This window comes from Salvia hispanica, chromosome 1, assembly GCF_029641045.1.
Source record: "Salvia hispanica isolate PSC_SH4W2 chromosome 1, Shi_PSC_v1, whole genome shotgun sequence".
NCBI classification, from domain to species: Eukaryota; Viridiplantae; Streptophyta; class Magnoliopsida; order Lamiales; family Lamiaceae; genus Salvia; species Salvia hispanica.
In genome coordinates, this window is record NC_142692.1 from 43,697,169 (window position 1) to 43,724,871 (window position 27,703).

Here is a 27,703-nt window from a genome sequence, read left to right on the forward strand (position 1 = left end):
TATAACAACGCTCTAAAATCTTTATTAACAAAGCACATACAAACACACGAAAAAGATCCATTACCACCACCATTATGCTAAAAAAGAAAATGAAATAGAAAACTAGAACTAAAAAGAAAAAATACTCATACCAAAATTATTGGAGTACACAGCCCCCTTTAGTAAAAGTCTCAAAATTAGGGGCAATCAATTGAATCCAATTAAAAAAAAAATCCATCCTTTTTTACAGCCAATTATGGAAATAATTGCTCCAATTAAATCAAAAGTATCCTTTGTTTTCAAAAGAATTGTTTTGTTTTGTTATTTTTTTTTCAGAAAACAGAAGAATACCTAATGCTTATCTACGGTTACGATTACTGTACATCCGGCGGAGACAATCTCGGCCGCTTGTTTTGCGGCTCGGAGCCGGCTTGATTTTCGGAATTGGTGTCGCAGCTAGCGCAAGCCGCCGCATCGAGGACGCCGTGGGGACTCGGCGGCGCGGCTTTGAGGCCGTCGGATGAAAGACACGTGTCCAACAAATATTCCTCCATTAGTTGATGACAGCTTCTCACCATTTCCTGGAGAAGAACGACATCAGTATATATTTCCTTTTTAGCCCCTGCAGAATGTGATTATTCCATTTCACTACCTCAAATTTCCAATAATATTTCCGCGAAATCGAATCTTACTCTGTTTATTCTCTCATCGAACGTATCGGGCAGATCTGCGCCCGCGCCGCCGGAGGATATCGCGGCGGCCGCTGCAATCACCGACGGCGGAAACCTCATGAAGTCCACCACTGATCAATCCAATACAACGAGGGTTTAGATCGACATTGATGAGAAAATTTCGACGGTTATATGCGATTTGAGTTTTTACCGCGGCTGGTGTTGAGGATTATATCGGAGGCGACGGAGTGATTTGCGGCGGAGGCGGAGGAGGAAGGAAGCATGGAGATGAAGTTATCGAGGTAATCAAACGGTGTGACGGAGCGTAATCTCCAATCGAGAGTCGTCAGGATTAGAAGCTCCATCCTCTGTACCGTCTTCGGCTCGAAAATGTAGGTGCGCTCGAGCGATTGCAGCTCGACAAGGCATGGAACGTGCAATTCCTCCATTTTCGCGGCGAGAGAGAGGCATGCGATTGATAGAAGCTGGAACTGCCATCCGGTTTCCTAATTTTTCGATTGGAAAAAATATATATATTATTAGCTCTGCGGCGCCGATCGAAGTGTGGATAGAGAAACGAATCGATTACCGAAATCGAATTAGCAGCGAGGAAGCGATCCAAGTAGTTGATGGAGAGGAAAGCCGTGACCGGTTTGAATTCGAAATGCGAATGTACCTATAATCAATCGTTTTTGCTCAATCAATCGCTATCAACATTCAACAAACTCTACAGGTATGAATCTAAACCCTAAGCCATACCTTTAGAATGGAATTGATGGAATCCTGGCGAGAGGCGAGGTGGATGGGGCGGTTATGGCAGAAGCGGATGTAATCGGGGTGGGGCATATGGCGGGGCTCAGAATCGAGCAATCGAGCGATGAGAGCGGATTGATCGGATCTGAGTGAGCCGGCGGGGGACATCTCGGCGGAGGAGCGGCGGCGGGGGAGGGGGATTGGTGGTGGTGGTGGTAGGGATTGACACATGGCGGTTTATGATTTGTGGAGGAGTGAAGACATTTTATTTTTCTCTCTTGCTTTTGCTTTGATTTGGAAATTGATTCTCTCTCTAAATAAGTAGCTGCGCGAAATTTGAAGATCCATTTTTGTGAATGGGCCTCACTCATCACAGACTAAATTTGCCAACTACTGGGATTTTGGATCCGACCCCTACACAATTTTATCCTACTATTAAATAAAATTAGCTTATATAGTTGATTTTGTACCATCATGAATAAAATCACGCTCGAAATAGCGATTTCACGGCTGAAGTTACAAGTTCATTATCTAATCGACGTGTGATTTTGGTTGTCACGTCGATAATTTTCAAAGTACTGACAAAATTAAGGCGGTGATCGTGGAAACAGCATGAAGTGTCTCGAGCTCACATCAACATAGAGTCCCAAGTTGTTCGAGTTTAACCCAACATTTGATATACTCCTAACTATTTTCATTAATGCATGATTATGAATCCTAAAACTGAATTCAAGCTCAATATTATATCAACTTATTTACACAAAAATTAAATACTTTTTCACATACTTCCCAGTATTTATGATTCAGTAAATACCTCATCAACCATAAAATGGATCTATTTTTCACACTCATGACTCATCCACACAATATTTAACATTAGGAGTACTTAATTATAACTCGTGTCAATCTACAAAGGCATTCAATATTTTATTATTGCGATCTGTTTTATTTTTATTAGATTATTTACTTTTCGGTGGTAGGGTTGTATCATTTCATATATTTTCAAGACATTATGACTTTTATTCATTTAGCCATTCCTTGATTCTGAAGCTAAATAAACTTATATAATTGCATTTCATTTCTCTTGTTTTACAATCTGTCAATTCTACCGCATATAAGCACTATTCCTGCATCTTGACATGTCAAACTCAAATCTATAGATTGATGTTACACAATACACAAATGTACAGATCTCACTATTTTGTAAATAGATGTCTTTAAAATTCTCAAAATAGAGTTCATATTTGATCTTAATTATGCATAAGATGTTATACATATTTAATTACTCCATAATTCTATAATATATTACTATTAAAATGTATTGAGTCATCGCCAAAAAGGAAAAAAGAAAAATCAGATGTGTGAGCAGTAAGTTGAATTCCTAGTAAGTAGTAATGGCTTTTCAATTTATTATAAGGAATAAGATGATTCTATAATATGACAAGCAACGGTTTTAAAATTCAATTCAAACGAATTAAATACACGTTACGAGAAATATAGTTTAAAATTAATGTTATGGAGTATAAAGAATTTCTAATTTATATAAAAAAACTGATTTTCGACTAAAGAAATATAGTGTACTTTGATATTCGCAATTGACTGGTCTTTGCTACTTTTTACTAACTCTGCTTATTTATTTTCATTTTCAATGCTCTCTGAACTACTTACAACTTTCAATACAGCTCATGTGCCCAACTGGTCATTTTTTCTATTTTCAAATCTATTTTTTTATTTAATCAGATACTTCCATGCCCAAACATTTAGCAATTTTCTGTAAAATGCCTACCAGCCTATGAGACTCATTTTACAATGCTAAGTTCATACTGTAAAAAATAAATTAAATGGACGGACGGATTAAAAATGAAATCTAGTATAAGACATACATTCCTAGATGAAGGGAGTATTATATATTTATACTAGTATATACGCCCTCCGTCCCATTAGAAATGAAACATTTGTTTTTCAGTACAAGATTTTATTTAGTATTGTTTTGTGAGATAATTAAGAGATACTACTAAAGTAAGAGACATGAAAAAATAGAAATGATGTTGTTTTCATTTTAAAAAACGTTTCATTTTTAATGAGACAATAAAAAAAAGAAAATGTTTCATTTTTAATGGGACTGAGGAAGACATAAATGCGATACAAATGAGATCGATCAAACACTTATATAAGTACTTATCATATGGGATCTTTTCGATATAATGTTCCAAGAAAGGCATAAATATGCATTTATATGGAGTAGTATAAGTTGTTGATCTAGAAGATCAATTTTTAATAGTATTACAGTGGTTACTTCAATGCGAAAGTAATATCTTCAAAGCTACATTGACTGAACTGAACATTCTCTTTATTATTACATTTTTCCCATGGATTACTATGCAGTTTTCTGTACTTGCAGATGAAGAAATGCATTTCTTGTTGAAATAAATGATCATAATTACAGTTCGGTAATTTCCAATAGAACCGAAGATACCGTACTTGATAACTATTTAAACTCAGTTTCTTCGTATGTTCACTACAAAAATTGATGATACCAATTATTATATCCATGCATGCAATAAGGACACATATATACACTTGCATTTACAGTCATTCCCTTTTGACATAATGCAAAAATTAAGTCAATTGACATGTAAGTTGTAAGAATGACTGTTTATATGAGGTCTTAACTATGAAATAAAATCCAAAAATAACATAAAATCCAAAAAATAGTAAAATGGTGTTTTTCCTCATTCAAACTATCTTTGATGGCCAAAAATCATGATGCACCAGTACTCCTCCAATGGAGTTATGAGTTTGATTTATCAGATCATGTGCTTATTTCAAATCATTCCAAAATTGTGACTTATTCAAGTTCGTCTGCTGCAACTGCATCACTTATCAAGATCAAGAAATTTATTGTTCATGCTAGTCCATACTGACATGATAGTTATTTAGAACAACCAATTTAATTCGAGTTGAATTGACATCTCTATCAATAAATATGTGTGTGTCTCACTACACAATCTACATGATAGTGTGTTAAAGATTAAAGGTGATACAAACACACTTTTATTAGTTTATAACATGGTAGGATATCTCATGAAAAAGGAAATGTATGATCGACTAATTATACATTAGAGGAGAGAGCTACTCTTAACTCTAAGTGCTACATTGATATAAGTATACTATAAACATATACTCCATGGCTAATTGGTTGAATTAAACAAAGCCAATTCTTGATCCACTTCCCATGGTGTATCTAAGATCTTATGCATCTCACATTCTTAACTTGGATGAATAAGAGTGTGTTAGTAGGAAGGGAAATACTTGGAAAGTCCATATGGAAGAGAGTAGAACTCTTCACTTCTTGGATCTTTGTCAAAATACTTGAACTTAGCCCACCAGTGCCTGCCGCTGTCTCGACGTGTGTTGGCATGCTTGCGCGCAAGGGTAAGGTCGAGAAACATGGCTATGAAACCTGCCACCACGGCCGGAGAAGTGAAGAAGACAAGAACCATTTTGTTGAACTGCGCAAGAATACAAGTTAGGCATAATTCCTTCAATTGTAAGAGGAAGTTGGGAAAAAAAAAAAGCGAGTCGTGGATATCAGTTGCGTACCCACACGGAATGAGTGTGAACAGGACCACGCCCAGAAGTTAAAACATAGTCAGTGAAATACCGTGGAACCGAAAGCCCCATGAAGAAAGAAAAGCCTAAAATGAACTTTGTTCTGAAGCTGTTGAGGTTGCAATATTGCAGTAAGCCCAGACCAGCAGAAGCTGTCAAACATGGTTGCCCATGAACATGCATTACATTAATACAATATGATTATTTAGGTCGAGGAAGAGGCATACTACACGATCTGTGTTATTAGGGAGAAGGTAGACATACACATGAGAGCGAACAGGACACAATACAGAGCTCCTACAATTGGCAAGGGAATGGAAGCAAGAATGGCTCCAAACTTTCCTGTTTATAGAAGACTGTACCATGAGTATAAAAATGCAGAGCAAAATGTATCATGTGATCATCGAGGAATGTATTAGAGAGGGTGTCAAATAACAAACCCAGTACTGAAAAGAAGAGCATGAACCCCGCTGATATTTGAACCACCCTCCGGCTTCCAACTCGTGTCAGACCTAATAGACCTACATTCTCACTGCAAGAGGAGAGAATGAATTAGATAGCCATTGAGTGAAAATAATAATATAAGCATTCAGAATCTTAGTTGATTTATTTGTTTCTTCAGAAGGTTAGCAGCATTACACTGATACGGTTGATCCGATTCCTGTTCCAAATAAACCATCCAGGAAAATGCCAAATCCCTGCATCTCATAGATATAATAGTTAGGCTAAAAATTATGTTGAGAAACTGCAAGCCAGAAGATGTATAGTTAAGTCTCTTCTTACCAGCCAGCCGATTCCTCGGCTGATAACAGAAGATGGTATATGCGTAGCACTCGCATATCTGGATGCTGCGATAAATGCCCCTGTTGACTGTAGAAGAAAATAAAAGGGAACCAAATGAAAAACTGATACCTCAAGGAGGACAGAAACAGATGTGGACAAAAAGAGAGGATTTTTCATCAACATATTATCACTTATAAAAAATGTTAACAAAATAAGCACTTGACACAGTTTTATGCACAAACTTATACAAAGAGGATATTTCCAAAAAAATATAGTATAAAGAATCGATACAAACCTCAACCATAGCAACAAAAGCAGCTGATAGCATGACAAAAACTTCTCCGACATTTAGAGTGGGTTGACCCCATTGAATTGGATAGGGAATGCTAACCCTGCAAATTTAGCTATTATTAAGCACTGGAAAGCAGTTAAGGGAGTAGTACTTAATTTCAACAGGCAACTGCATTTGTAATGCTTTTATACATCCATGATACAGCCAGTTTCAATAATTTTTTTTATTAGAAAAAATATACGAAATGATCTCAACTTCAGAAAGGCCATCTTTAAGCTGGTGAATTGATATTTTCAACAGGCTTTTATTAGGGGAAGAGATACACCAGCAAAAGTTTTAGGCTTACGTTTGTCATGAAGAAATAGGTAGGGAAAACTAGTTGAAGTCCTCTTACTTCATATTCAAGCTTTCAGATATATTGCACTCACTACTAGAATGTCAGATAAACTAGAGCAGGCTATGCAAACTAAAAAAAAGTATAGTACTGAGAAGATGAAATAAACATTACAAAACTCTACTTACCATGATGATCCACTTACAAACCCAGAACGATCAACACGACAGCTTAACTGGGTGTTTAAGGGCCTATTCCTGTACGCACCAGCGGCTGTCAAAAGGGATGCATAAGCCCACACCAGACCCACAGATATTAGAACAGCAAAACGATCATAAATGGGACGCTTGAAGCTCCAGAAACTAGGGAAGTACTGAAACACATATTATGTAATGTATGAGCCAAGTATAAAATTGGGACGAGGATGCCAGATATATTGTAGTACAACATAACATCCTTGAAGAGAAAGAAACTGAGTGAATACATTTACTACAAATTATGTTTACTTACATGGCATAACAAAACAAGAATAATTAGCTCCGGAAGCCCAATTTCCACACATTCTGCAAGCTACAAACATCAACCAATAAAATCAACAAACAAGAATCTGTTAGGTGCTTTTGCTTGCTTCAAAAGTTCCAAATCAATCATATTTAGATCAAGAATATGATGCTTTCATATACTAAAATGTATGAGCATGAAGTCATCCTCCTCCTACAATACTCCATATGAGAAACACTATTTCTTTGTACCACATATAACGACACCTATAAGACCATTATACGATATCTTGATCTAAAAGTTTTGGGGCATGAACGGAAGAGGTTTCGCATCAATTTGCACATCGTCATACATGTTAAGATTCAATTCCATATAGATTTTAACAGAGTACTGATGGGTGAAAAGTTTTAGTTCAAAGCTGAACAGAAAATTAAGAACAGCTTCGTAAACATAAAGACATTTTATTTGACAATATTTCTCATACCAGTGGGAAACCTTGTTCAAAGAGACCAAATCCAACAAGAGCTATCAAAGGCACAGCAGCAAGAGGGCTCAGGAACCTGTATAGTTAGACGGTTATCTGGATTTAGTCATCCATTATCTTACAAGATACCAAAAAATAGCTTACTTCATGTTTTATCACCCACCTCACAACAATTCTCCAAATGCCAAGAAAACCAAGGAGCATCGGAAGCACTGAAGCGACCATTAGAGCACCTTGCATCCCCCTCATTGTTCTCAGAAACCTCTTAATCAACGAAAGCAGAAACCATCAATTAACAATTACATCGATCCTTAGTAGTACTACATGACAGTTGTATCATGAACTAACTAACCACTCTTGGATTGATAAATATTAAATATCTCTGGGCGAAGGCAACGTAAAGAGACGGAATTAGGAACCTAAGCGAACCGCCTATCACTACTGGCATCCGTGTCCCGAACCAAGTCTGCAGCAGTGTGTTGATTCCAGATACAAACAGCAAAGTCTGCATCAGCTGAGCCTTCTCCACCTGATAAAGATGATTCAAACTTAGGAGGCTTGAATTTCCTCACAGGATTTAAGACTAACTACGGCTAATTAATGAAAATGATTAGAGAGAAATACTAACATTGCCTCCACCCATGAAAGGAACAATAATAGTAGGAATTATCACAGTAGTTCCAAGCATTACCAAGTAGTGCTGAAATCCTAAAATCACAGCTTCACCTGCATTACAATTTTACAAAATCGTATGAAGTTAATTAGGGATGATCATAATTTAGATGCATGTGATGGGTGAGAGAGAGCTGAATTGAATGTTCTGTTTCTGCGATTGAGAGAGAGGGATTACCCCAGGAAGGATTGCTGTTGACGCAATAATCGACGCCGGGGAGCTGCTCTTTGACGGGGTGAGGCCCCAATTCAACCGCTACCTTCGCCGCCACAGTCATCCTCTCTCTGTAAATCGATAAGGAGGAGGAATGTAAAGCCCTCTCTTCCTTCCTTTACTTCACTTTCGCGCGCTTTCTCTCTTTCTCACTAGTTTCTATACACACACACATATATATACAAACAATATGTAGACACACAATTGTGCTTGCTTCAACCAGTTATGAGCTACTCGTATATTCTACCATGCATGAATTTCAACCATTTTACTTCATTTTCAAAGCCTTATTTTACTACTACTTCCAATTTTGCCGTTTTCGTCCGTCCTCCATTTACTATCAATTTTTAGTTTTGACTATAAATAGTAAGTCAGTCGCATATTCTACTAACTCATTTTACTCATATTTTATTATACAGCTAATATATAAAAATGAAATACACATTTCACTAACTTTTTCAACTCGTTTTTTCTTTACATTTTTTTAAATCGTGTCCAACACAATGGACTGAAAATGGTGAAAGAGTAATATACAATGCTATGCTTAGTGGGATATCTAATCTTCAAGATTAATTTGTCCTTAAATTACTTGAAATTGAATTGAATTGACTCAGAGACTAGTTAAATACATTTATAATAGGGAAAAGCTAAGATTGATAAACTAACAAAATTCCATACGAATACTATCTTTAGGTTTAATGTCAGATGACTCAGATATTTATAATCAAATTGAATACTCTATATTCACTTATAAGATTCAATCTTATCTAATTTATAAAATTGAACAATAGGATGGAATTAATATTCAGTTTTATCTACCTCCGTCCGCGAATAGAAGTATCATTTTGCATTTTAATTCGTCCGCAAATAGGAGTCTTGGTTCACTTTTACTGTAGATGGTAATAGGGTTTCACATTCCACTAACTTATTTCACTCGCATTTCATTAAAACTAATAAGTGGGACCCAAATTCTACTAATTTTTATCCATCAATTTTCGTAGTATTGTTTAAAACTCTTATCGGAAAGAAATGAGACTCTTATTAGCAGACGAAGGAGTAATTCATAGTAGAATCAAATGTAAAAGACAATATCTTAGGAAATTGATGGAGTTGGTGGCGGATATACACCTGATCCTACTCGTAGCCTTCACAGATAATATAAAAGCAAAGGGACCATTATTAATTTTTACTGCTAGTAGTATTATTTATTTCTTCATCATTTCTATTTATAGTATTTTAGCATTATTTCATAATGGCAAATAAGGACTGAGTATATGTTTGGGAAAAAAGAATTGTGTTTTGTTTAAGTTGTGAAAAATGAAAGAGAATATGGGCAAGTTAAGACGTTGAGAAATGATGAAAGAAGGCAACCAATGTGGTGAGCAAACATGACTCTTTATCAATAAGCCCTCAACATTGGATGACCTAATTCACCAACCCAACACCTTGCCTTTTTTATTCACAGGTAGAGTAGTATTTCCTAAAAAAATTACAATTTGTCACAAATTGTCTATATTGGTTATGACTTGGTCAAATATTTCGATAATATATACAATATGTAACAATAATCATAAATAAAAATTTAATCTAAATCGCATATGTTTTGACCAATTAATTTTTGTACAAGAGTTCCAATATCATCCAATGATAACTATTTCTACACTACATACAACTTTTAGGTGGAAATAGCCTATTTTCTCAAACACTCAAATGTAGTAGTCGTAAAGAAGTTTACCAACCTGCAAAATTCTCGATCTTTTTCTATTCGTCTCAATTCAAAATCACCATCTATTCGTATCACTATTTAATTTACTACTGTACTATTATAAAAGTTTGTGTAGACAAAGAATTATATGTCTATAGTATTTGCACTTCCATTTGTAAGGATTGATTAATAATTTTATATGTATAATTAAAGTGTTAAAACAGTTAGAATTGGTACTCCAATAAATTAGTTGAATTCAGGTAAGATTACTAAGTCAGCATAAATAGTAAACTTGCTACTATGAATTAAGCACTTATAACATGAAAATAAATGAACAATTAAAGAACATATATACTAACAAAACTAAAAAAAGAGCAACCGAAATTATCGTGGGTCCAAATCTAAAACTGCATGAACAATTTTCTATTGCAAACAATCCCTCTCTCAGATTTACCTAATTAGAACAAAAATTGTCGAAAAACGAGATAATTGTTCGGTGAGTTGCAGAAATCATGAGTTATTACAATCAGAATAATCAGCCGCCGCCGGTCGGCGTTCCTTCTCCTCAAGGCATGCTTTCCATCTCTTTCCTATTTTATATTTGAATTTTTAAATAATTTGGCTTTGATTTTATATAATAAATGTTTAGGATATCCGCCGCCCCCAGAAGGATATCCAAAGGAGGGCGGATATCCGCCGCAGGGGTACCCGCCCCAACCCTACCCACCCCAGGGGTACCCACCCCAACCCTACCCACACCAGGGGTACCCACCCCCAGGGTACCCTCCCCAGCCGCAGGGGTACCACCCCTACCCCCCACAATACGCTCCTCCGCCACCGCCACACCACCACAACCATAAGCCTAATGGCGGCGACAGTTTCTTGCAAGGATGGTACGCTGCATCTAACGTTGATTTTTGAAAATTTTGTTTCCAATTAATCACATGCATCTTTTTTTTTTGCTAGCTATATTTTTTAGCGCGGATTGTCAAAATTTTAGTAAATTAATGTCATCGTGGCTAGCTAAAAGACATGGACATTCAACAACATTGGTTGTTTAAGCCATGCAGGCATTTCATGCGTTCGCGTCAATATTTAGTGCATCGGTTGTTTAAGCCATGCCGACATTTCATGCGTGTTAATTTGTGGGCTATCTAAAAAATATGAACAATTGAAAGTTTATAAATATGTTTGGAGTTGGAATTTTTAGTTGTGTGTATAAAATCATTATGTGTATGTTTGAAGCAATATATTGTTCCAATAAGCTAATCAAGTAGTTGTAGTTTAAAAACTTTGGTTGTGTTTTATGAGAAATTTTGTGTCAAATGGTGAAGACCAAGACTAATGTTCCTATGCAGCATTATCTCGAGGTTAAGTATAGGACTCTAGTCTCGTTTGATGTATCAAACCGAATATCACATTTGTGTTGTGTTGTGTTGTGTTGTGCAGTTGTGCTGCACTTTGCTGCTGTTGCCTGCTGGATGCATGCTTCTAGTGAAGGAATGTTAAATGAAATGCAGTGAAACTGAAGGCTACTCTCCAATATTCTTATTTACTTAAATAATCATTGTTTAATTTGCTCTTAATTTTTTTATCAGTCAAGTTTTCACTGTGATTAATTTGGAATGCTGAGATCATGCATCATTTGTTTACATTAATTTCACATTTACAGCTTCCTTTAATTTATTGGTAATAGTTTGTTTATATAATATTAAATGTGCATCTTGCTTAGCAATTTCACAAGACCATTCCTTTTAAGTTAAAACTAAAAAAAATCTAAATACGAATAATACTTTTATGGACATACCTATTTTTTTTTTTCAAATGACACGTGCACAAAAGTTTTCATTCACTAATTTTATATTCCATCCGTCCCATTTACACAGTAATTTGAAGAAAATTACTATTGTTTCTTGGTATTAGATCAAATTTAATAAAATAAATAAATACTAATTAATTCTTAATAATCGACCTGTGTTTTTGTTGGTGACCCATTAAGCATTAGGCCCATAAAATACTGCTAGCAAAAACTGAAAAAAGGAGTTTAAAATTTCAAAATTTTACTCGTAACACGTATTTGAATATAAAATTAAAAAAATATTATTAAAATACATTAAAAGTGAATAACAAATAAATGATCAGATTGAAAAAAAAAAAAAAAATTCACTCATTTTTATGGTCTTTAAAATATTTTTTTACTAAAGGAATAACTAAAACAACTTCTAATTTCATAGCATATGATTATAGGGTCATATTAGGTTGAGATTTTTAGACCTAATTGAGAATTGAGATACAATCTCAGCCACTCATTCACAATTTTCAAGCAACGTCAACAGCGTGTAGTTTATGTCAACTAAGGGGTATTATCGTCAATAGCATCAAATGTCAATAGTCTGCATCAAATGTCAACAACTTATAGTTGACATATATTATATATGTAGTTGATATTATATCTGTGTAGTTGATATGAATTACATGTGTAGTTGACATGGATTATACACATAATTAACATTATATGTGTGTAGTTGACATGAATTGTGTGTGGTTGACATGAATTGTATATGTAGTTGATATTGATTATACATGTAGTCTCAACTGGGGAATATCATCAAACACCTAGAGTGCATCAGCTAGCCGGATAGAAATCCAAAATTTTCTCATCAAATCACATGGCTCTATACCTAAATCAAATAAAAAAGGACACATATACAATAGCCTAAAACTTAGTCCAAATCCAGAATCTCGACGTTAAGAATCAAAAGATCTACACGCAGAAAGGCTCCGAGGACATCTCCTTCGTCCGATTCGCCTACGATAACGACTTCGACAGCGCTAAACCGATCGTAATCAAGGTCAAGGATAGATCTCTACCTAAATCGGTGAAGAATTTCACCGATCAGCGCAGCTTCAACGCTGCGCCACCGCCGTCACCGAAACCGGAGGCGGAGAGCGAGAAAACGATGAAGAAGAAGAGATTGCTGAGATTCAAGGGGAATTTTATGCTGGAGGATCTGAGACGTCCTCAATTGATTTCCCCGGGTGATGGTGGTGCTGATTCTGCTATTTCTGGCAATCTGCGGCAGGTCGTTCGCGATCCTGTGCACATCGATTGTGTGGTATTTGGTTCCGACGATTAACGGCACAGCGGCAGCGGCGGGTGGTGAGAGAATCGGATCTTCTGTTGCGGATTCGACCTCTCCGATTTCTTCGATCGCGAATTGAGTTTATTTCACGATCAAATCTCAATTAACCAATCCAGAGAGATCGAGATCGAGAAATCGGCTGTATTGAATAATCGGAGGAGCCTAGACGGCGGCGGGGGGAGACGACGCGGTGGATGGAGTTCTGGAACGAGGCGGCAGCAGATTGGTGGCGAAGGAGCTCGAATTCGTCGTCGCCGGAGAGGGGCATCAGATCGGAGGCGCTGGAGTGGGTGGGGGAGTATGTGTGCGGATCGGGGCGGGGCTGAGGAAGGAGGAGTACATGGCAATAGATTTACCATTCTGCCCTTTTAAAATTATTTAATCTAAAACCATTTTTTGTGTGGCAAAATGTGGACCACTCATTTAATAAAAATGAGTGGCTGATAGCCTGATATTGCATCTCATTTCTCAATTACCCTAAAAAATCTGAATGGATCATGACCCATGATTACACATAAATTAGCTTATTTTGGAATATAGTCGAGACAGCTACCTAATCCAAATTATACTAATGTTTACGTACATAATGTGTAAATATTCAAGGTTAAATAATTATACTCTTTTTTTTATAGTAATTCATTTGTTAAAATTCACATGACTTTTTATTATTGGCAAATTGTCATCATTGAGATTTTCAAGATAAAATACGGTTACCTCAGCCCATGCAGTTATATTTGCATCTTTCACATTTGATTATCGGATCTCCAATTCACCATAGCAATCGCCGTATTGAGGTGATATTTCTTGTACATTTGATGATTAATTATTGATTTCAGCTGCAATTTGAACCCAATTTGCAGGAATTTCTATTTCTCTTGCGAAATTAGGGTTAGGGTTTCCGCTTCTGCCGCTCCTCCAGTCCTAATTCGTTGGCTTCGATTGAGTTTTGGTAATCGGCTTGCGATTAAAATTGAATTTGATCCGTGTTAAATTATGGAACTTGATGGGTGTTGTTAGCTTTTAATTGGATTTGATCATTGACACTAGCTGATAATATAAATGTTTGTTTTTAGGATGTAGTTTTCCCCCATTTCCCCCCCTTTTGTAGATGATAGAAAAAAGGGAAGTTGCTTGATATTTGAAGACCATTCCTTCTGGAAATTTGATAAATGGTTTTTGGATAGAACTGCTTTGCTTTATACTAAATTGAAGTGAGTTACTTGAGATTATGCAATTAGTATATTGTTTAATGCTCTGTAACCTTTTTTATGCAGTTAATTTAAAATAATGGGGGCACCTAAGCAAAAATGGACCCCAGAGGAAGAAGCAGCTCTTAAAGCTGGAGTTGTTAAGCACGGGCCAGGGAAATGGCGTACCATTCTGAAGGACCCACAATTTAGTGGAGTTTTGTATCTGCGATCCAATGTTGATCTGAAGGTAGAATTTTGTTTTCCCCTATGCTTTTGTTGGTATAAGTTTGTTTACATCGTTTCTGAGTTTTAGATATTTAGATGTTTCTGATTTCATGGTAGTATTGGTTAGGACAAGTGGAGGAACATGAGTGTCATGGCAAACGGATGGGGCTCGCGGGAGAGGTCCCGGTTAGCTCTAAAAAGGATGCATCCTACCCCCAAGCATGGAGAGAGCTCTATGTTGTCCACTTATAGTCAAAGTGACGACGAATTAGTTGATGCTAGGTCTCTTGATCCTTCGGGCGGTTCTTCACCAAATGATGGACCAAAGAGATCTATCATGAGGTTATACATTTCATGTTACAAGTTTTTATTTTTCAGTTATATTTACCTACTAAAACTGGCAAGGTGGAGTCACAACTGTACATAAATTATCTGGTTGTTCATTCTTTCATCCATTTTTTTTTATGTTTGCTTTACTTTTTGATAAAATTGTGTATATAGACTAGTTGGATTAACTCTTATTTACTTCTAATCAGTTACACATGAATATCCTTTTTTCACTTACATCTGCATATGGAATAGCAAAAGATTCTGTCACCTGTACTTACATATTAGATAGCTGTTCTATACACACCATGCCCGTGATTTGAACATCCAATCATGCTCTGCATGTTTCTAATAACTTTATAGTAGCTCTGTTCTAAAAGCCAGGGATTGACTGACAGTGGATGTTTATGTTCTTTGTCACTGAAGGCTGGACAATCTCATAATGGAGGCCATAAGCAACCTGAGGGAACCTGGTGGCTCTAACAAGACATCAATAGCTACATATATAGAGGTGATATATATTTTTTTACTATGTCATGAACTGGTTCATTTGTTTGTTGGTTGATGCAAACTTGCAGCTTGTTTGTATGTGTTTTGCAATTGACTTATATGTTGGGAATAACACTCCCAAAATCACGATAAAACAATGAAGAACAAATGATAATTACTTAACTAGTTCATTACGATATGTAACTATGTCTGGGTGATGCCAATCATGGGTTTTTCACTATAATTTTCAAATGCATAACACAAAGGGAAACAACTATTATGTTACAGCAACCAAGCTCTAATCCTAAACCCATTAAGATTCCATCTAGGCTAGAAACATGGGCTCAAACAATTCGGCACTGCAATCAGGCTCTAGTTTAGTAGTGTTTAGTGCATTCAAGCTCCATGCACACACCAACAGTACATGGGCATTGACCCAAAGTGCATTCTATAATACAAGAGGGTAGCCATGTGTTCATCACCAGTCACCACATTCTTGTCATCTCCCCCTAGATTTAATTTTTGTGAAAAACATTTTTCTCAACATATATGTAAATGTTTGGAGATAAAATTATCAAGTGAATTTCCTTCAAATATATTCTGTGTTCTTTACTGCTTGGATGAAATTATCAAGGTGGATATCTTTCAAGTTTCAACTTATTTCATTTTGTTCTGTACTTCCTAGTTGGTTGATATCCCGTTTGTTTATGATAAGTAACTGTAGAAGTCCTCATGTGGCTCAGAGACAATCTATATATTTTATTTCATTAATCATAAACGTGATTATGTGCACATTGTGTCTCCTACACAATTAGTGAATTAGCTTTTCCTTTTTGAGAAACTGAAACAAGTTCATTATGTTTGTTGATATGTCCAGGACAGTGGTAGGTGTGTGTGTGTGGTGGGGGGGGGGGGGGGTTGATTAATATATGATAATAAGCATAGCTGTGTTTATGCTTCAATGGATAAATTTATTTGATATAACTGACTAACACTGCCACTATACTTTTTGAATTCTTAATCTAACACAGCAATTCTTGTGTCCTGGAGCTGCTACTTTTTTTTTTCAGACACAATATATAGATGTATCATTGCTCTGTAGTTTCCTTGTCGAATTACAATTAATAATTTTCAGCATATTAAGTTTACTAACGATCTAGTACTTTTTATGATTTGGAACACTAAATTTGTTGTTTAGGGGCGTTGCAGCACACACAAGTACTTTCTTCTTATTGTGGACTTGCATGCCATTTTTTTTCACTACACCTTTGCTGTGTTTGTATTTGTGCTGTCTTCTGATTGTGGACTTGATTGGAAGCTACAGTTACTGTGTTTATATTTGCCATCTTCATCGAATCTCAATACTAGTTTCTTTTTCTCTAGGATCAATACTGGGCTCCTCCAAACTTTAAGAGAATATTGTCTGCAAAGTTGAAGCATATGGCTGCAACTGGGAAAATTATTAAGGTCACTGTCTCTTAATTTCTCCAAATTATTCGCGCTCCCCCTTCTATTTCTGAGCATGACACACAAATCAACTCCTTGAAATCTTAATTAATCTACACTGCTATAAATTGGCTGAGACTTAGAGGACGTTTCTTGTTTTACAGATGAAACGCAAGTATAAAATAGCCGGAGCCTCCGCATTATCTGAACGAAGATGGAATTCATCTGTTTCTGCAGAAGGAAGGCCCAAGATTTCTCCAAGAATTGTCCATGATGACATTGATCATATCACAAAATCTAAGATTGATGATGCTGAGTTAGCTAATTTGAGGAGTATGACTCCACAAGAAGCCGCTTTAGCTGCTGCTCAAGCAGTCGCTGAAGCAGAAGCTGCAATGGCTGAAGCGGCAGAGGCTGCTCGTGAGGCTGATGCTGCAGAAGCTGATGCAGAAGCAGCCCAGGCTTTTGCAGATGCGGCAATGAAGACACTGAAAGGAAGAAACACCCCCAACCTGGTGAGATATTAAGGCATTCTTGTTTACTTCCACAATATATAATATTATAATTGACCATTTTGCATGTATTTTCACTTATTTTCACTAGATTGCTAATTTTGTCCCACTTTGTCCTTATTTTCTCCTCACATGATTCATTTTTGTTTTGACAGAATGTACAGATGATTCATGCGTGATGGGGTTCGATCTGATCACTACAGATTCTCTCGAACGAAACCTGGTTAATTGTCTTCCATGCACTTGATCCATCATGTAAATATGGCAACCAGATATTTAGCCTATAACATGAGGGAGGGGGGAGGTATTCCTCCAGGCGAGCTCGGTGCTCATTGTCTTCTGTCGTCGTCATTTTTTGGGGGTTAGCTGTATGTTGATTCATTCTATCTTAGGAGAGACATTTGCTGGAAACAAAAAACAGAAAAGAAAAGGAGAAAGACCTTGCTGGTGATAAAACTGAGATCACAGTGTTTGGATCCATTGCTTTGTGTTAGTTTAAAATGGATGGTAAATGTCTTTTTTGTTGTTGTATGAAAATAATAATATTATTATTATTTATAATAATGCCTATCATGACTCCATGATTGAGTGAATAATGACCAAAAAATATCAACAAATAACGTTGTGTTAATATTTTTTTAATTGATATTACTGCATTTGTTATCTCTTACATCAACTCTTGAATTTAATTAAGAATAGTTAACTAAAAATGATTTAAAAAAGCAATACATAATTTACTTTATTCAAACAGTTTTCCAGTCTTCATGTTGCTCATTTTCTCAGATTCCTCAGGTGAATTGAGCTTAAGCTTCTCTGTTCTTCAAAATTACTCCAAAATGGCTGCTTATGGAGCTCTAGTTTCTCTAATGAATATCATAGATCAACTTCAAACTCATCCACACCCTCCTATTTCCATCGACCAGCAACAGCTTGAATCTCTCACTCACGCAATTACTTCCCTGCAACAATTTCTCCAAGGCTATGCTCCCCACAGGGGCTACACCGAAGAAGTTGTTTGGGAGAGTCGAATTGCTGAAGCGGCTTACCACGCTGAAGACGTGATGATCAAGTCCTTGTTCGATCTAGAAATGATGTGCAAAACATCACCTCCGTCCAATTTCATCAAGGTCTTGTTACAATTTATGTATTTAACTTGCTTGTTACACACTAGATCTGATCATTTGTTTTTCAATAGATCTGGAGAAGGTGATAGAAAACATGAATTTGATCAACATTGAGCTTAAAGAGAAGATGGTAGTCCAAAATCAGCTGCGCATCAAAAGCTTTGGTGCAGGATCGTCTAGATCTACTTCCACTGCTCAGAATGTTGCCATGATTGGTTTCGATGATGTCTTGTTGCGAATGCTAGATAAGATCACTGGCGCAGGACTCGATCTTCAAATTCTCCCCGTAGTTGGAATGGGTGGGATGGGCAAGACCACTCTCGCTCGAAATATCTATGTGAGTCCACTCGTCCAACAACATTTTGATTTTTGTGCATGGTCTACGATCTCTCAAAAGTTTAATGCTCCGGAAATTCTTAGACAAGTTCTTGGTCAAGTAGACAAAGATGAGAAAAATTTGGGAGATTTGAGTGAAGATGAATTAGGATTACTTTTGTAGCAATATTTGATAGGAAGGAGGTATTTTATCGTGATGGATGATATGTGGAATATTGAGGCATGGGATGGAGTTAGGAGATTCTTCCCGGATAATAGAGATGGGAGTAGAATAGTAGTGACTACAAGGCTATCGAACTTGGCATCACTGTTTAACTACTCGAATGGTCATGATATGCAATTTTTGGATAAGGCTGCTGGTTGGAACCTATTTTCCAAAACTGTGTTCGGGGATGGAAGTTGCCCTCTTGAGTTGGAGAGTGTCGGAGAGAAGATTGTGGAAGGTTGTAGAGGACTTCCGTTGGCAATTGTTGTCATAGGAGGACTATTATCGAAGTCTGAACTAACAAAAGAAAGTTGGGGAATTTTTGAAGAAAATCTAAGTTCAAGTGTAAATTTGGATGATAGCGAGAGTTGCTTGCAAGTATTATACATGAGTTATAAATAATTTGCCAGTCTATTTAAAACCATGTTTTCTCGATATGGGGGGATTTCATGAAGATGCTGAGATTTCAGTATTTCCTTGCATCCTATCATGGGTAATGGAGGGATTTGTAAAACCAATTGATGGGAAGTGTTTGCAAGAGATAGCAAAAGGGTATATAGAAGAACTTGTTGATAGAAATATGCTTATAGTTGATCAACGCAAGCATTTTGGGCAACTAAAGTCATTCAAAATGCATGACCTGTTGAGAGAGATTTATGTTTGAGAGAAGCTCGAAAATTGAAATTCTTATGTGTGTTGGAGGAGCAGACCATTCCACGGGGCATAAATTCTCAACGTCGTATTCTAAGCATGTTAGAAGAAGATGAATATTCTACTCCAATCCTTCAATCCTTGGAATCTGCATCACTGGTCCGGTCTTTTTTAGGGGAATATCCAAAGAGTTTATCATATAGTTTTAGATTATTGAGGGTAGGATCTATAGTGAACGAAGATCTTCAGGAGATTGTCCATGGACTAGTTAACTTGCGTATTCTTTTAGCAATGAATGCTTGTCATTCATTAGCTTCTTCGGTCTATTTTCTGTGGAATTTACAGACACTATTTTTACGTGATGCAAGTGCGGATTTCGTTTGCGAGATTTGGAAGATGCCTCAACTTAGGCATGTCATAGCCGATGGAGGGATGGCATATTGTGTCTCCGATCCTCTCAGTGACGAAGAGGATATGGTGTTGGAAAACCTACATACACTCTTTTGTGTGAAGAATCTCAAATTTGGTGAGGGTGTGCTTAAAAGAATCCCCAATATCAGAATGTTGAAGCTATACTATGAAAGAAAAATAGACGGCTCAAGAGTAAAAGAAGGAGAAGATTATTATGATCTCAGAAATGTTTGTCGGCTCCACAAACTTGAAACTCTTAAACTTCAATGTCATAACATTGATAGCCATTTGATGCGGGAAGTGAGCTTCCCGTATTCCCTCAAGAAGTTGGCATTGGTAAATACAAAGCTCCCATGGGAAGACATGAATACAAAAATAGGTTCGTTGCCCCTTCTTCAAGTTCTCAAGCTGAAAAAGAATTCCTTCATTGGGTCTGAGTGGGAAACATCTGAAGACCAATTCTTGAACCTCAAGTTCTTGCTGATTGAGAGCTGTTATATAGATTGTTGGATCACAGACAACGCCCACTTTCCACGCCTTGAGCACCTTGTTCTTCGCTCTATATCCGAGTTGGAGGAGATCCCTTCATGCATGGGAGACATACCAACACTTCACTCAATCACGGTGTACAAATGTAGTGATTCAGTGGTTGAATTCAGCTCAAAAAATAAAGGATGAGCAACAGGAACTCGGCAACGAAGATCTTCAAATCATTGTTCACTGAAAAATTTGTGAGGTAACAACTCAACCTTATTAGGCTTTGTTTTATCTTAATGATAATCCTCACATCAAAATTCTAATAAAATTGTAGGTAGTCTTACATGAATTGCTCCACATATAAGGTCTACTTGTAGTAGGAGAAGATGAAAGTCCACAAAATCGAGATGTTTGAAGTTGTGTTTGTTTGCTACTCCCTCCGTGCCATAAGAATATGTACTCTTTTCTCCAAGTATGTTTTTGGAACTTATTTGCTGTTGTCTTTTACCCTCCAAGTATAGCATTCATTTCAAGATTGTGATTATTTCTGTAATTTATTTTGATATTCCCTATTCATTCTGAGCTTGAGATTTTGTGTTGGTGCTTATCTCTTGAGTTTTTGCTGATGAAAAGTCAATGTTGCGAGTATGATTAATTGTGTGATGTGTTGATTGCACTCCATAAATTATAAATCAATGACTATTTTTGGGCTAACATTAAACCAATATGAGCTTGAAATCAAGGTCCAAGTCGACAATTCCTTAGAAAATGTAGAAACATATGTGATGTCAGTTTTTTCAATTCAATATGCAAAATAAGCTATTCCCTTGACATAAAATTGCTGGAAAAATAAAAAATTGCTCATATTCTAGTCCATCTTTCAATTTTAGAAATCTACTAAAAAAATTGAAGTTTGGATTTATATGCAACTATTCCACAATGAATCTTTATTTTGAAATTATATATGATATACAGCTTGAAAATCATACGTAGATATCAATGCTAGTGACTTAAAAGATGTTGTCTATTAAAAATAAATTACCTCATTAGTTGGTTTTACGTATAATTTGTTGGTTTTGGGCTAAATCCATTGTCGGGTGGGCTTTTACATGAAGCCCACTATAACTTGTGTTTCTTTGCTCAAATTGTTGTTTTTTTTTGGTTAATTGCACAATTCATACAAAATTTTTTATCAATCTTTCAAATTAGTACAAAAAAGTTTAAAATTTACATAGTACAAATAGTTTAATTAGTATCTCATATTAATACATTCTTTAACAATCACTTAACGCCGTTATTCTTGTTATTTAAAACCAATATTATACCCTGTAGTATGAAAACATCCCATTAATACATACCACTTGCTGTTTTTACTTATAGTTTCTGTCGAAAAACAAATTGTACTTATGAAATATGATAGCAGCAGCCATGTGCTTCTAAATTGTGCTCTTCTGCATTCTGACTTAGTTGGTGTTCATCGTCATTCTTTTAGTTTTCCTAATTTCCTTCTTTATTATTTTATTTTATTTTATTTTAATTCTGAAACATTGATAAAACATTTTGTATGCATGGTGTAATTATCCTTTTTTTTTTCTCCTGTAACTTCAACATATCACCAATTATTAATTATAAGGGTATGATTTTTGTGATTTTATAATATCCTGAAAATTTAAAAAATATATTCTTTTAATTTAATTTAAGGATATTAGGGAAATATTATTTGTACGCGTTGTTTTATGTACATTTGATTATATTACTAATTGATACTTACAGTTATAAATTTCAATGGATATATAGACTATAGTTTTCCAAAAAACACATCAAATACATATTCACCATCAACACATTTCGTAATCCACACTTAATTTGAAACGAATTTACCTAGAAATTTCAATGTGAACATCGTATCCTTTCAAATCAATTTCTATAGCTGAGAGCTAGCACTTGGGCATTTGGTCTAGTGGTATGATTCTCGCTTCGGGTGCGAGAGGTCCCGAGTTCGATTCTCGGAATGCCCCTTTAAATTTTAAATTATTTTAATTTTCATTTTTTTTTTTCCGATTGATTGAAACACGGTTCGAGTCGGCTTGCGGCTTAACGTTCTTAGACGTCGATTTTCATTTAATGATGATTAAGGAAAAATATATTTTAGTAGTACTAAGTTTTACTTAAAAGTTTGTTTCAATAATTATGTTTGTACTATTTTTTTCATAAATCTTTCTGCTAATATATTTCACTTCGAGAAAACCTTTTTTAGTGATTGTGTACTCCGGTATACATATACATCATTTTAATTTTGAAACCATAAAGCTTATTGTGTGCCTTTACTTTGAGTGATGGAACTAATTTTGAAAACTCATTACCGTTTTAAATAATACACTCTTGAATTAAACTTAGAAGTTTATAACTAACGTCCATATGAGTGACAAGACATGAATTGATCAATAATATATAATGATATAACTTAATCAAGTATTAATTTTTCATGATTAGATCCATGTATGATAGTTTGGCCTGCAGCTAATCACTCAAAGCGAATAATTATTTTATCACTTCAAATTAAAGTTGCGTTGATTCTTTAATCTCCTCCAATCTATAATACAGAATCTCCAAAAATTAGTCATACAAATTATTATTGGCTATATTTGTCCTCTATTTTTGTATGATTATAACAAAATGATCTTTTTTTTTTCTTTCAAATAGTACTCATATTTAGCAATTCTTCAATTTCTCTAACACCAGAATTAATCAGTTCTAATAAAAAAAGGTGTGTGATCAAATACTAACTAAGTTACAGTAATAACTAATAAGTAATACTACCTCCGTCTCCCAAAATTTGCTACACTTTGACCCGACACGGGTTTTAAGAAATGTAATGGAAAGTGAGTTGAAAAAGTTGGTGGGATGTGGGTCCTACTTTTAAAGTATTAGTTTTATAATAAGATGTGAGTAAGAATGAGTTAGTGGAATATGAGGTCCACTACCAAAAATGGTAAAAGTGAAGTGTATCAAATTTTTAGGGACAGACCGAAATAGTAAACTGTATCAAATTTTCAGGGACGGAGGTAGTATCAATTTTGTATGTTAAAAAATATCAACACAAAGACATAAATTTATCAATCTTCTTGTGTTGATAAACTTATGTCTCTGTGTTGATATTTAAATTTACATGTTGTATTGATATAATTATGTCTTTGTGTTGATAATTTTAGTACACATAATTGAAAGTTATTAGTTATTACTGTAAATTAGTTAGCACACTAACGCAATCCCTAATAAAAAACTTATAAATAAGCCAAACAATTATTTAGTCATAATTTATCAAATATATTTTGTCTATATTATCATCCATCAAAGTAAACTCCCCTCATTGCTTGTGAGGTGTCCACACCATGCCTGAAATTAGTTGTACCCAAATTCACTCACCTTTAATCACTCGAAATATCGCCTTTTGTATTTGAAACGCATTTCATTCAAGACAACTGAAACTTTTATTCATTAAAATAGGTACTCCCTTAAAATTACTTTCATCCCTTAAAATTCAATTACTTTTATGTAAAACAAGCAATTTTTTCTTGAATTATAAAATTACTATACTAATTAAGCACGATTGTGAGATATAGTTTGTGGGTCATAAAAATAATATTACTTTCAAAACGTATAATGCAAGGTTAATAAATTGGGCATTTGGTCTAGTGGTATGATTCTCGCTTTGGGTGCGAGAGGTCCCGAGTTCGATTCTCGGAATGCCCCATTTTGGAAAATATTATGTACTTTTTTTTTTAAGTATCTATCCCGTTTAATATATTTCACTATCTATATACTCGACTAATTATATTTATTTTAGGTATAATTAAACAATTGCCATTAATCAGAGTCCTTTATTTTACTCGATCAATTCCAAGGTTTAATATTCATAATTTTTGCAGCAATTTTCCCTAAACATAAAAGGAAAGAATAATATTGATTGGTGTTATTAAAATAGCATCACGAATTATTTTCAAACAACACAATAGAACTAAATTAATTTGGTAGTACGTGATTTGATAAGCATTCCACAACTAAAATTTCAAATATTGCACATCAATATATAGGTGAAGTTCGATTTGTTAGACAAAAAATTGGGAGATGCATATGTTAATTACTGTATAAACTAAAATAGTACTACCTATGTCTTTGAAATAGAAACTTTTGAAACGGCACGTATTTTAATTCATAATTGCTCGCAAAACCTATTGTTTTTTATAGCATTATGCTAAAATTATGTATCTTAATACTTTGAAGGGAGAAGAGGCTAGGCAAGAAGTAAATGCGTGGTGTGAGAATGCAATACTCCCACGAAATGCTCCCACGAAATACTCGCACGAAATTCAGTCTCCAATTTGACAAGACTCATCTTCGCAAATGCTGTCTATTTCAAAGGGACATGGAGCAACAAATTCAACGCAAATCTTACAAGAGATGATGATTTCCACCTCACAAACGGAAGCTCTATTCGCACGCCCTTTATGACCAGCCGGGATGAGCAATGCGTTGGCGTCTTCGATGGCTTCAAAGTTCTGAAGCTACCTTACCTTCATGGCGGCGACACGCGCAGATTCTCCATGTACATCTATCTCCCGGACGCCAGAGACGGGCTGCCATCTTTGGTGGAGAGAGTCTGCTATGAGCCCGGGTTTGTGGACAACCATCTCCTTCATAAGAAGGTGGATCTTGACGAATTCCGGATACCTAAGTTTAAGATGGGTTTCGAGTTTGAGGCGTCTAGGGTTTTGAAGGAGCTTGGAGTGGTGGGTGTTTTCGAGAGGGGTGGTGTGAGTGAGCTGGTGGAGGAATATCCGGATGGAGAGGATCTGTGGGTTGACAAGATACAGCACAAGGCGTTTGTGGAGGTGAATGAGGTGGGCACCGAGGCTGCGGCTGTGACAGGGGTGGCCGTTCGCGCGTCCTTTATGCAGCGGCCTCAGCCACGACCGAGGTTTGTGGCCGACCATCCTTTCATCTTCACTATTAGAGAGGATACGAGCGGGCTAGTTCTATTCGTCGGCCAGCTGCACAATCCGCATGCTCGTTTAAATAGTACTATCCTTGTCCGTCATTTAAATACACATTTTGACTCGACGCGAGTTTTAAGAAATTATTTGACTTTATATAGAAAATTTAGCGGAACATGAGTATCATTTTTATATATTAATGTACTTTTGTAGTAAAATGAGAGTGTAATAAGTTAGTAGAGTATGTGGTCCACTTACTAAAAATGAAAAAAAGGTAAATGTGTCTTTATACGGCGGACAAACACAAAATATAAAAACGTGTCAGGTTTTGGCGGACAAAGGGAGTATATCTTTTCATTCGTTCAATAAAATTAGAAAGTTAGTCCCATTTTATTATTGATTTTTTCTTTTTCTTTCACTTTTGCTATCATACTTTACCAACTCTATTTATTTACATTATGTCATACTTTACTTATTTTGTATTAAAACTCGTATCGTCCATTATTAAGTCTGTTTTTGGTGGACTGAAAAGGGTATAATATGAGGCTTTTGAAGTGTTAGGATCAACGTTACATACACACAGACACACTCCCTTCGAATTAGTATTGGTGGACTTTGATAATGTTAAATGTAAAAATATTACTCCCACCATTCTGCAGCAGTGAAGTCATTATGGTATTTTGGTGCGTTCCATTTTAGTGGGGTCATTTCCATTTCTATCAAAAGTTAACACATTTCTTCTCACTTATTTTACTCTTTTACTTTATTCTCTCTTTATAATAAGTCTACTTCTTTAATTTTAACATAGATAAAAAAAAGGTCAAAACGTATATAGTGTTAACTATTGTAATACAAAAAATATACTGAAGTAAATCTTGGTGGTGCAATTTATTTTAAATAAGTTATAAAACATGATTTTCGTATGCTGGAGTAGGTTAAAGAGTAAAGGCCAAAATTGGTCCTGAACATATGGTCATTTTAAATTTTTGGTCTTATACATTATCTTTTGATTTTGTGGTCCTGAACATATGGAAATTTGATTATTTTGGTCCTCCCGTCAACAATTTCAATAAAAACTAACGATCAACGGGTTTAATCCCGATTTTGACTAAATTAGACTTTTATTCTGATTTTTACTCCCTAATTATTTTACTAAATTAGCCCCATTTCTCGACCCTCTGCCGCCACCTCCCTCCTCCTCCTCTTCTCCCTCCGCTTGCTCTACTCCCTCTTCCCATTCCTCCGCACCTCCCCTCCCTCCTTCTCCATCTTCCCGTTCTCCTTCCTCGTCTCTCTCCTCACCCTCTCCTTCTCTCTCTTTGCCTCCGTTTTCGGCTTAGATTCTCACACTAGAAAGTCCCAGCGCCCTCGCCGCCAAATCACTCCTCCTCGCCGTCGTTTTCCTGCTCAGATTCTGACCAAAACATTTTTTATCAACATCACCTCACACATATCATAGCAAATAGCACTTTTGGAGAAACCCAATTATTCCATGAAAATTAAACGGCCAACACAAGATTTTCCGTTCCACAAAATCAATGAGGCCATGATCTGCACTACCTGAAAATTAGGAACCAAATCAGTTTCAGCAAACCCTAGCAATTATCTATTACTTTCACGTTACACATTCCCTCAAGAGAGTGGGCAGAAGTTCAGATTATCAAAGGCAGATTCTTCACCACACAAGAAGGCGACGCCGCTGCCTGTGCGTGTCCGGCAGTGGCGGCGAGGGCGAGGGCGAGCAGCGAGGGGGAGCAGGGGCTGACCGCGACGACGGCGGCGGCTTCCGTCTGCATCACGACCGCACAGCAGCGGCAGCGCTGGATGATCAGCAACTACGATGGATGGCGAGATCTGCTAGATGCCGGTGACGGAGGCGGCGGCATGAAGGAGGGACTGCGAAGAGAGATGAGCTGATCGTGGCTGACCGCAGCTGCTCGTACCAAACTCGGCGGCGACCGAGAAGCAGTGGCAGCAACGGCGGACGGCAGCTGTGTGGGTGACGGAGACTGCGAGAGTGAGATGGAGAAGGAGGGTGGCTTGCGCTCGATGGCGACGGCGACGGTGAGAAGAGGGCGGACTAATTGGGTTTCTCCATATTAGGGAATTAATTAGGGAGTAAAAAATCCAAATTAAAAGTGTAATTTGGTCAAAATTGAGATTAAACTCGTTG

General features: G+C 36.2%; 4 protein-coding genes, 2 non-coding genes and 1 pseudogene across 11 annotated transcripts; 5 read left to right on the plus strand and 2 right to left on the minus strand.

Annotated features, from left to right (window-relative positions):
- On the minus strand, positions 1 to 1,825 carry LOC125219767 (cyclin-D1-1-like). 3 transcript variants are annotated; one of them, XM_048121823.2, is made up of 5 exons: positions 1,410 to 1,817; positions 1,240 to 1,326; positions 862 to 1,156; positions 672 to 781; positions 1 to 560 (listed from the first exon to the last, which is right to left on the minus strand). In XM_048121823.2, the coding sequence occupies exons 1-5, from the start codon at positions 1,632 to 1,634 to the stop codon at positions 354 to 356; spliced, it is 924 nt and encodes a 307-aa protein (XP_047977780.2). In that variant the 5' UTR covers positions 1,635 to 1,817; the 3' UTR covers positions 1 to 353. The 3 variants fall into 3 exon arrangements, with proteins under 3 accessions (XP_047977780.2, XP_088924966.1, XP_047977781.1); XM_089068840.1 differs by having other exon boundaries at positions 419 to 601; positions 1,410 to 1,825; XM_048121824.2 differs by having other exon boundaries at positions 431 to 560; positions 632 to 781; positions 1,410 to 1,824.
- A 2,616-nt stretch (positions 1,826 to 4,441) lies between these two features.
- Positions 4,442 to 8,457, minus strand: LOC125222907 (Xanthine/uracil permease family protein). Its single transcript, XM_048125788.2, has 14 exons — positions 8,260 to 8,457; positions 8,038 to 8,135; positions 7,762 to 7,938; positions 7,573 to 7,673; positions 7,410 to 7,485; positions 6,935 to 6,994; positions 6,613 to 6,797; positions 6,094 to 6,190; positions 5,799 to 5,885; positions 5,655 to 5,713; positions 5,456 to 5,547; positions 5,280 to 5,357; positions 5,007 to 5,167; positions 4,442 to 4,915 (listed from the first exon to the last, which is right to left on the minus strand). The coding sequence occupies exons 1-14, from the start codon at positions 8,357 to 8,359 to the stop codon at positions 4,697 to 4,699; spliced, it is 1,590 nt and encodes a 529-aa protein (XP_047981745.1). The 5' UTR covers positions 8,360 to 8,457; the 3' UTR covers positions 4,442 to 4,696.
- A 5,323-nt stretch (positions 8,458 to 13,780) lies between these two features.
- LOC125222908 (telomere repeat-binding factor 1-like) lies at positions 13,781 to 17,911 on the plus strand. Of its 4 annotated transcripts, none has more exons than XM_048125789.2 (8): positions 13,814 to 13,937; positions 14,004 to 14,092; positions 14,418 to 14,580; positions 14,686 to 14,900; positions 15,312 to 15,396; positions 16,758 to 16,841; positions 16,985 to 17,335; positions 17,488 to 17,911. In XM_048125789.2, exons 3-8 carry the CDS (start codon positions 14,431 to 14,433, stop codon positions 17,509 to 17,511), a joined length of 909 nt encoding a protein of 302 aa, XP_047981746.1. In that variant the 5' UTR covers positions 13,814 to 13,937; positions 14,004 to 14,092; positions 14,418 to 14,430; the 3' UTR covers positions 17,512 to 17,911. The 4 variants fall into 4 exon arrangements, with proteins under 4 accessions (XP_047981747.1, XP_047981746.1, XP_047981748.1 ...); XM_048125791.2 differs by having other exon boundaries at positions 13,826 to 13,937; positions 14,031 to 14,092; XM_048125790.2 differs by lacking the exon at positions 14,004 to 14,092 and having other exon boundaries at positions 13,781 to 13,937.
- A 1,077-nt stretch (positions 17,912 to 18,988) lies between these two features.
- On the plus strand, positions 18,989 to 20,737 carry LOC125220604 (putative late blight resistance protein homolog R1B-13). Its single transcript, XM_048122758.2, has 2 exons — positions 18,989 to 19,375; positions 19,994 to 20,737. Exons 1-2 carry the CDS (start codon positions 18,989 to 18,991, stop codon positions 20,735 to 20,737), a joined length of 1,131 nt encoding a protein of 376 aa, XP_047978715.2.
- Positions 20,738 to 22,482: 1,745 nt separating this feature from the next.
- TRNAP-CGG (transfer RNA proline (anticodon CGG)) lies at positions 22,483 to 22,554 on the plus strand. The gene has a single exon. It is a non-coding gene; the product is annotated as a tRNA-Pro (tRNA).
- A 1,663-nt stretch (positions 22,555 to 24,217) lies between these two features.
- TRNAP-UGG (transfer RNA proline (anticodon UGG)) lies at positions 24,218 to 24,289 on the plus strand. The gene has a single exon. It is a non-coding gene; the product is annotated as a tRNA-Pro (tRNA).
- Positions 24,290 to 24,799: 510 nt separating this feature from the next.
- LOC125220603 (serpin-Z10 pseudogene) lies at positions 24,800 to 27,447 on the plus strand (annotated as a pseudogene).
- Positions 27,448 to 27,703: the final 256 nt, after the last annotated feature.

Bases quoted from the DNA above. Each gene is read 5' to 3' on its own strand.
- LOC125219767 (XM_048121823.2), bottom strand. From the start codon at position 1,634: ATGTGTCAATCCCTACCACCACCACCACCAATCCCCCTCCCCCGCCGC. The intron at 1,327-1,409 runs GTATGGCTTAGG...GATTGATTATAG, and splicing joins CCATCAATTCCATTCTAAAG to GTACATTCGCATTTCGAATT. The intron at 1,157-1,239 runs GTAATCGATTCG...TCGAAAAATTAG, and splicing joins TCGCTGCTAATTCGATTTCG to GAAACCGGATGGCAGTTCCA.
- LOC125222907 (XM_048125788.2), bottom strand. From the start codon at position 8,359: ATGACTGTGGCGGCGAAGGTAGCGGTTGAATTGGGGCCTCACCCCGTC. The intron at 7,486-7,572 runs GTGGGTGATAAA...CTAACTATACAG, and splicing joins ATTTGGAGAATTGTTGTGAG to GTTCCTGAGCCCTCTTGCTG. The intron at 5,548-5,654 runs GTAATGCTGCTA...CTCCTCTTGCAG, and splicing joins ATCGGATCAACCGTATCAGT to TGAGAATGTAGGTCTATTAG.
- LOC125222908 (XM_048125790.2), top strand. From the start codon at position 14,431: ATGGGGGCACCTAAGCAAAAATGGACCCCAGAGGAAGAAGCAGCTCTT. The intron at 15,397-16,757 runs GTGATATATATT...CTTTTTCTCTAG, and splicing joins CAATAGCTACATATATAGAG to GATCAATACTGGGCTCCTCC. The intron at 17,336-17,487 runs GTGAGATATTAA...TTGTTTTGACAG, and splicing joins GAAGAAACACCCCCAACCTG to AATGTACAGATGATTCATGC.
- LOC125220604 (XM_048122758.2), top strand. From the start codon at position 18,989: ATGGATGATATGTGGAATATTGAGGCATGGGATGGAGTTAGGAGATTC. The intron at 19,376-19,993 runs GTATTATACATG...TGGAATTTACAG, and splicing joins ATAGCGAGAGTTGCTTGCAA to ACACTATTTTTACGTGATGC.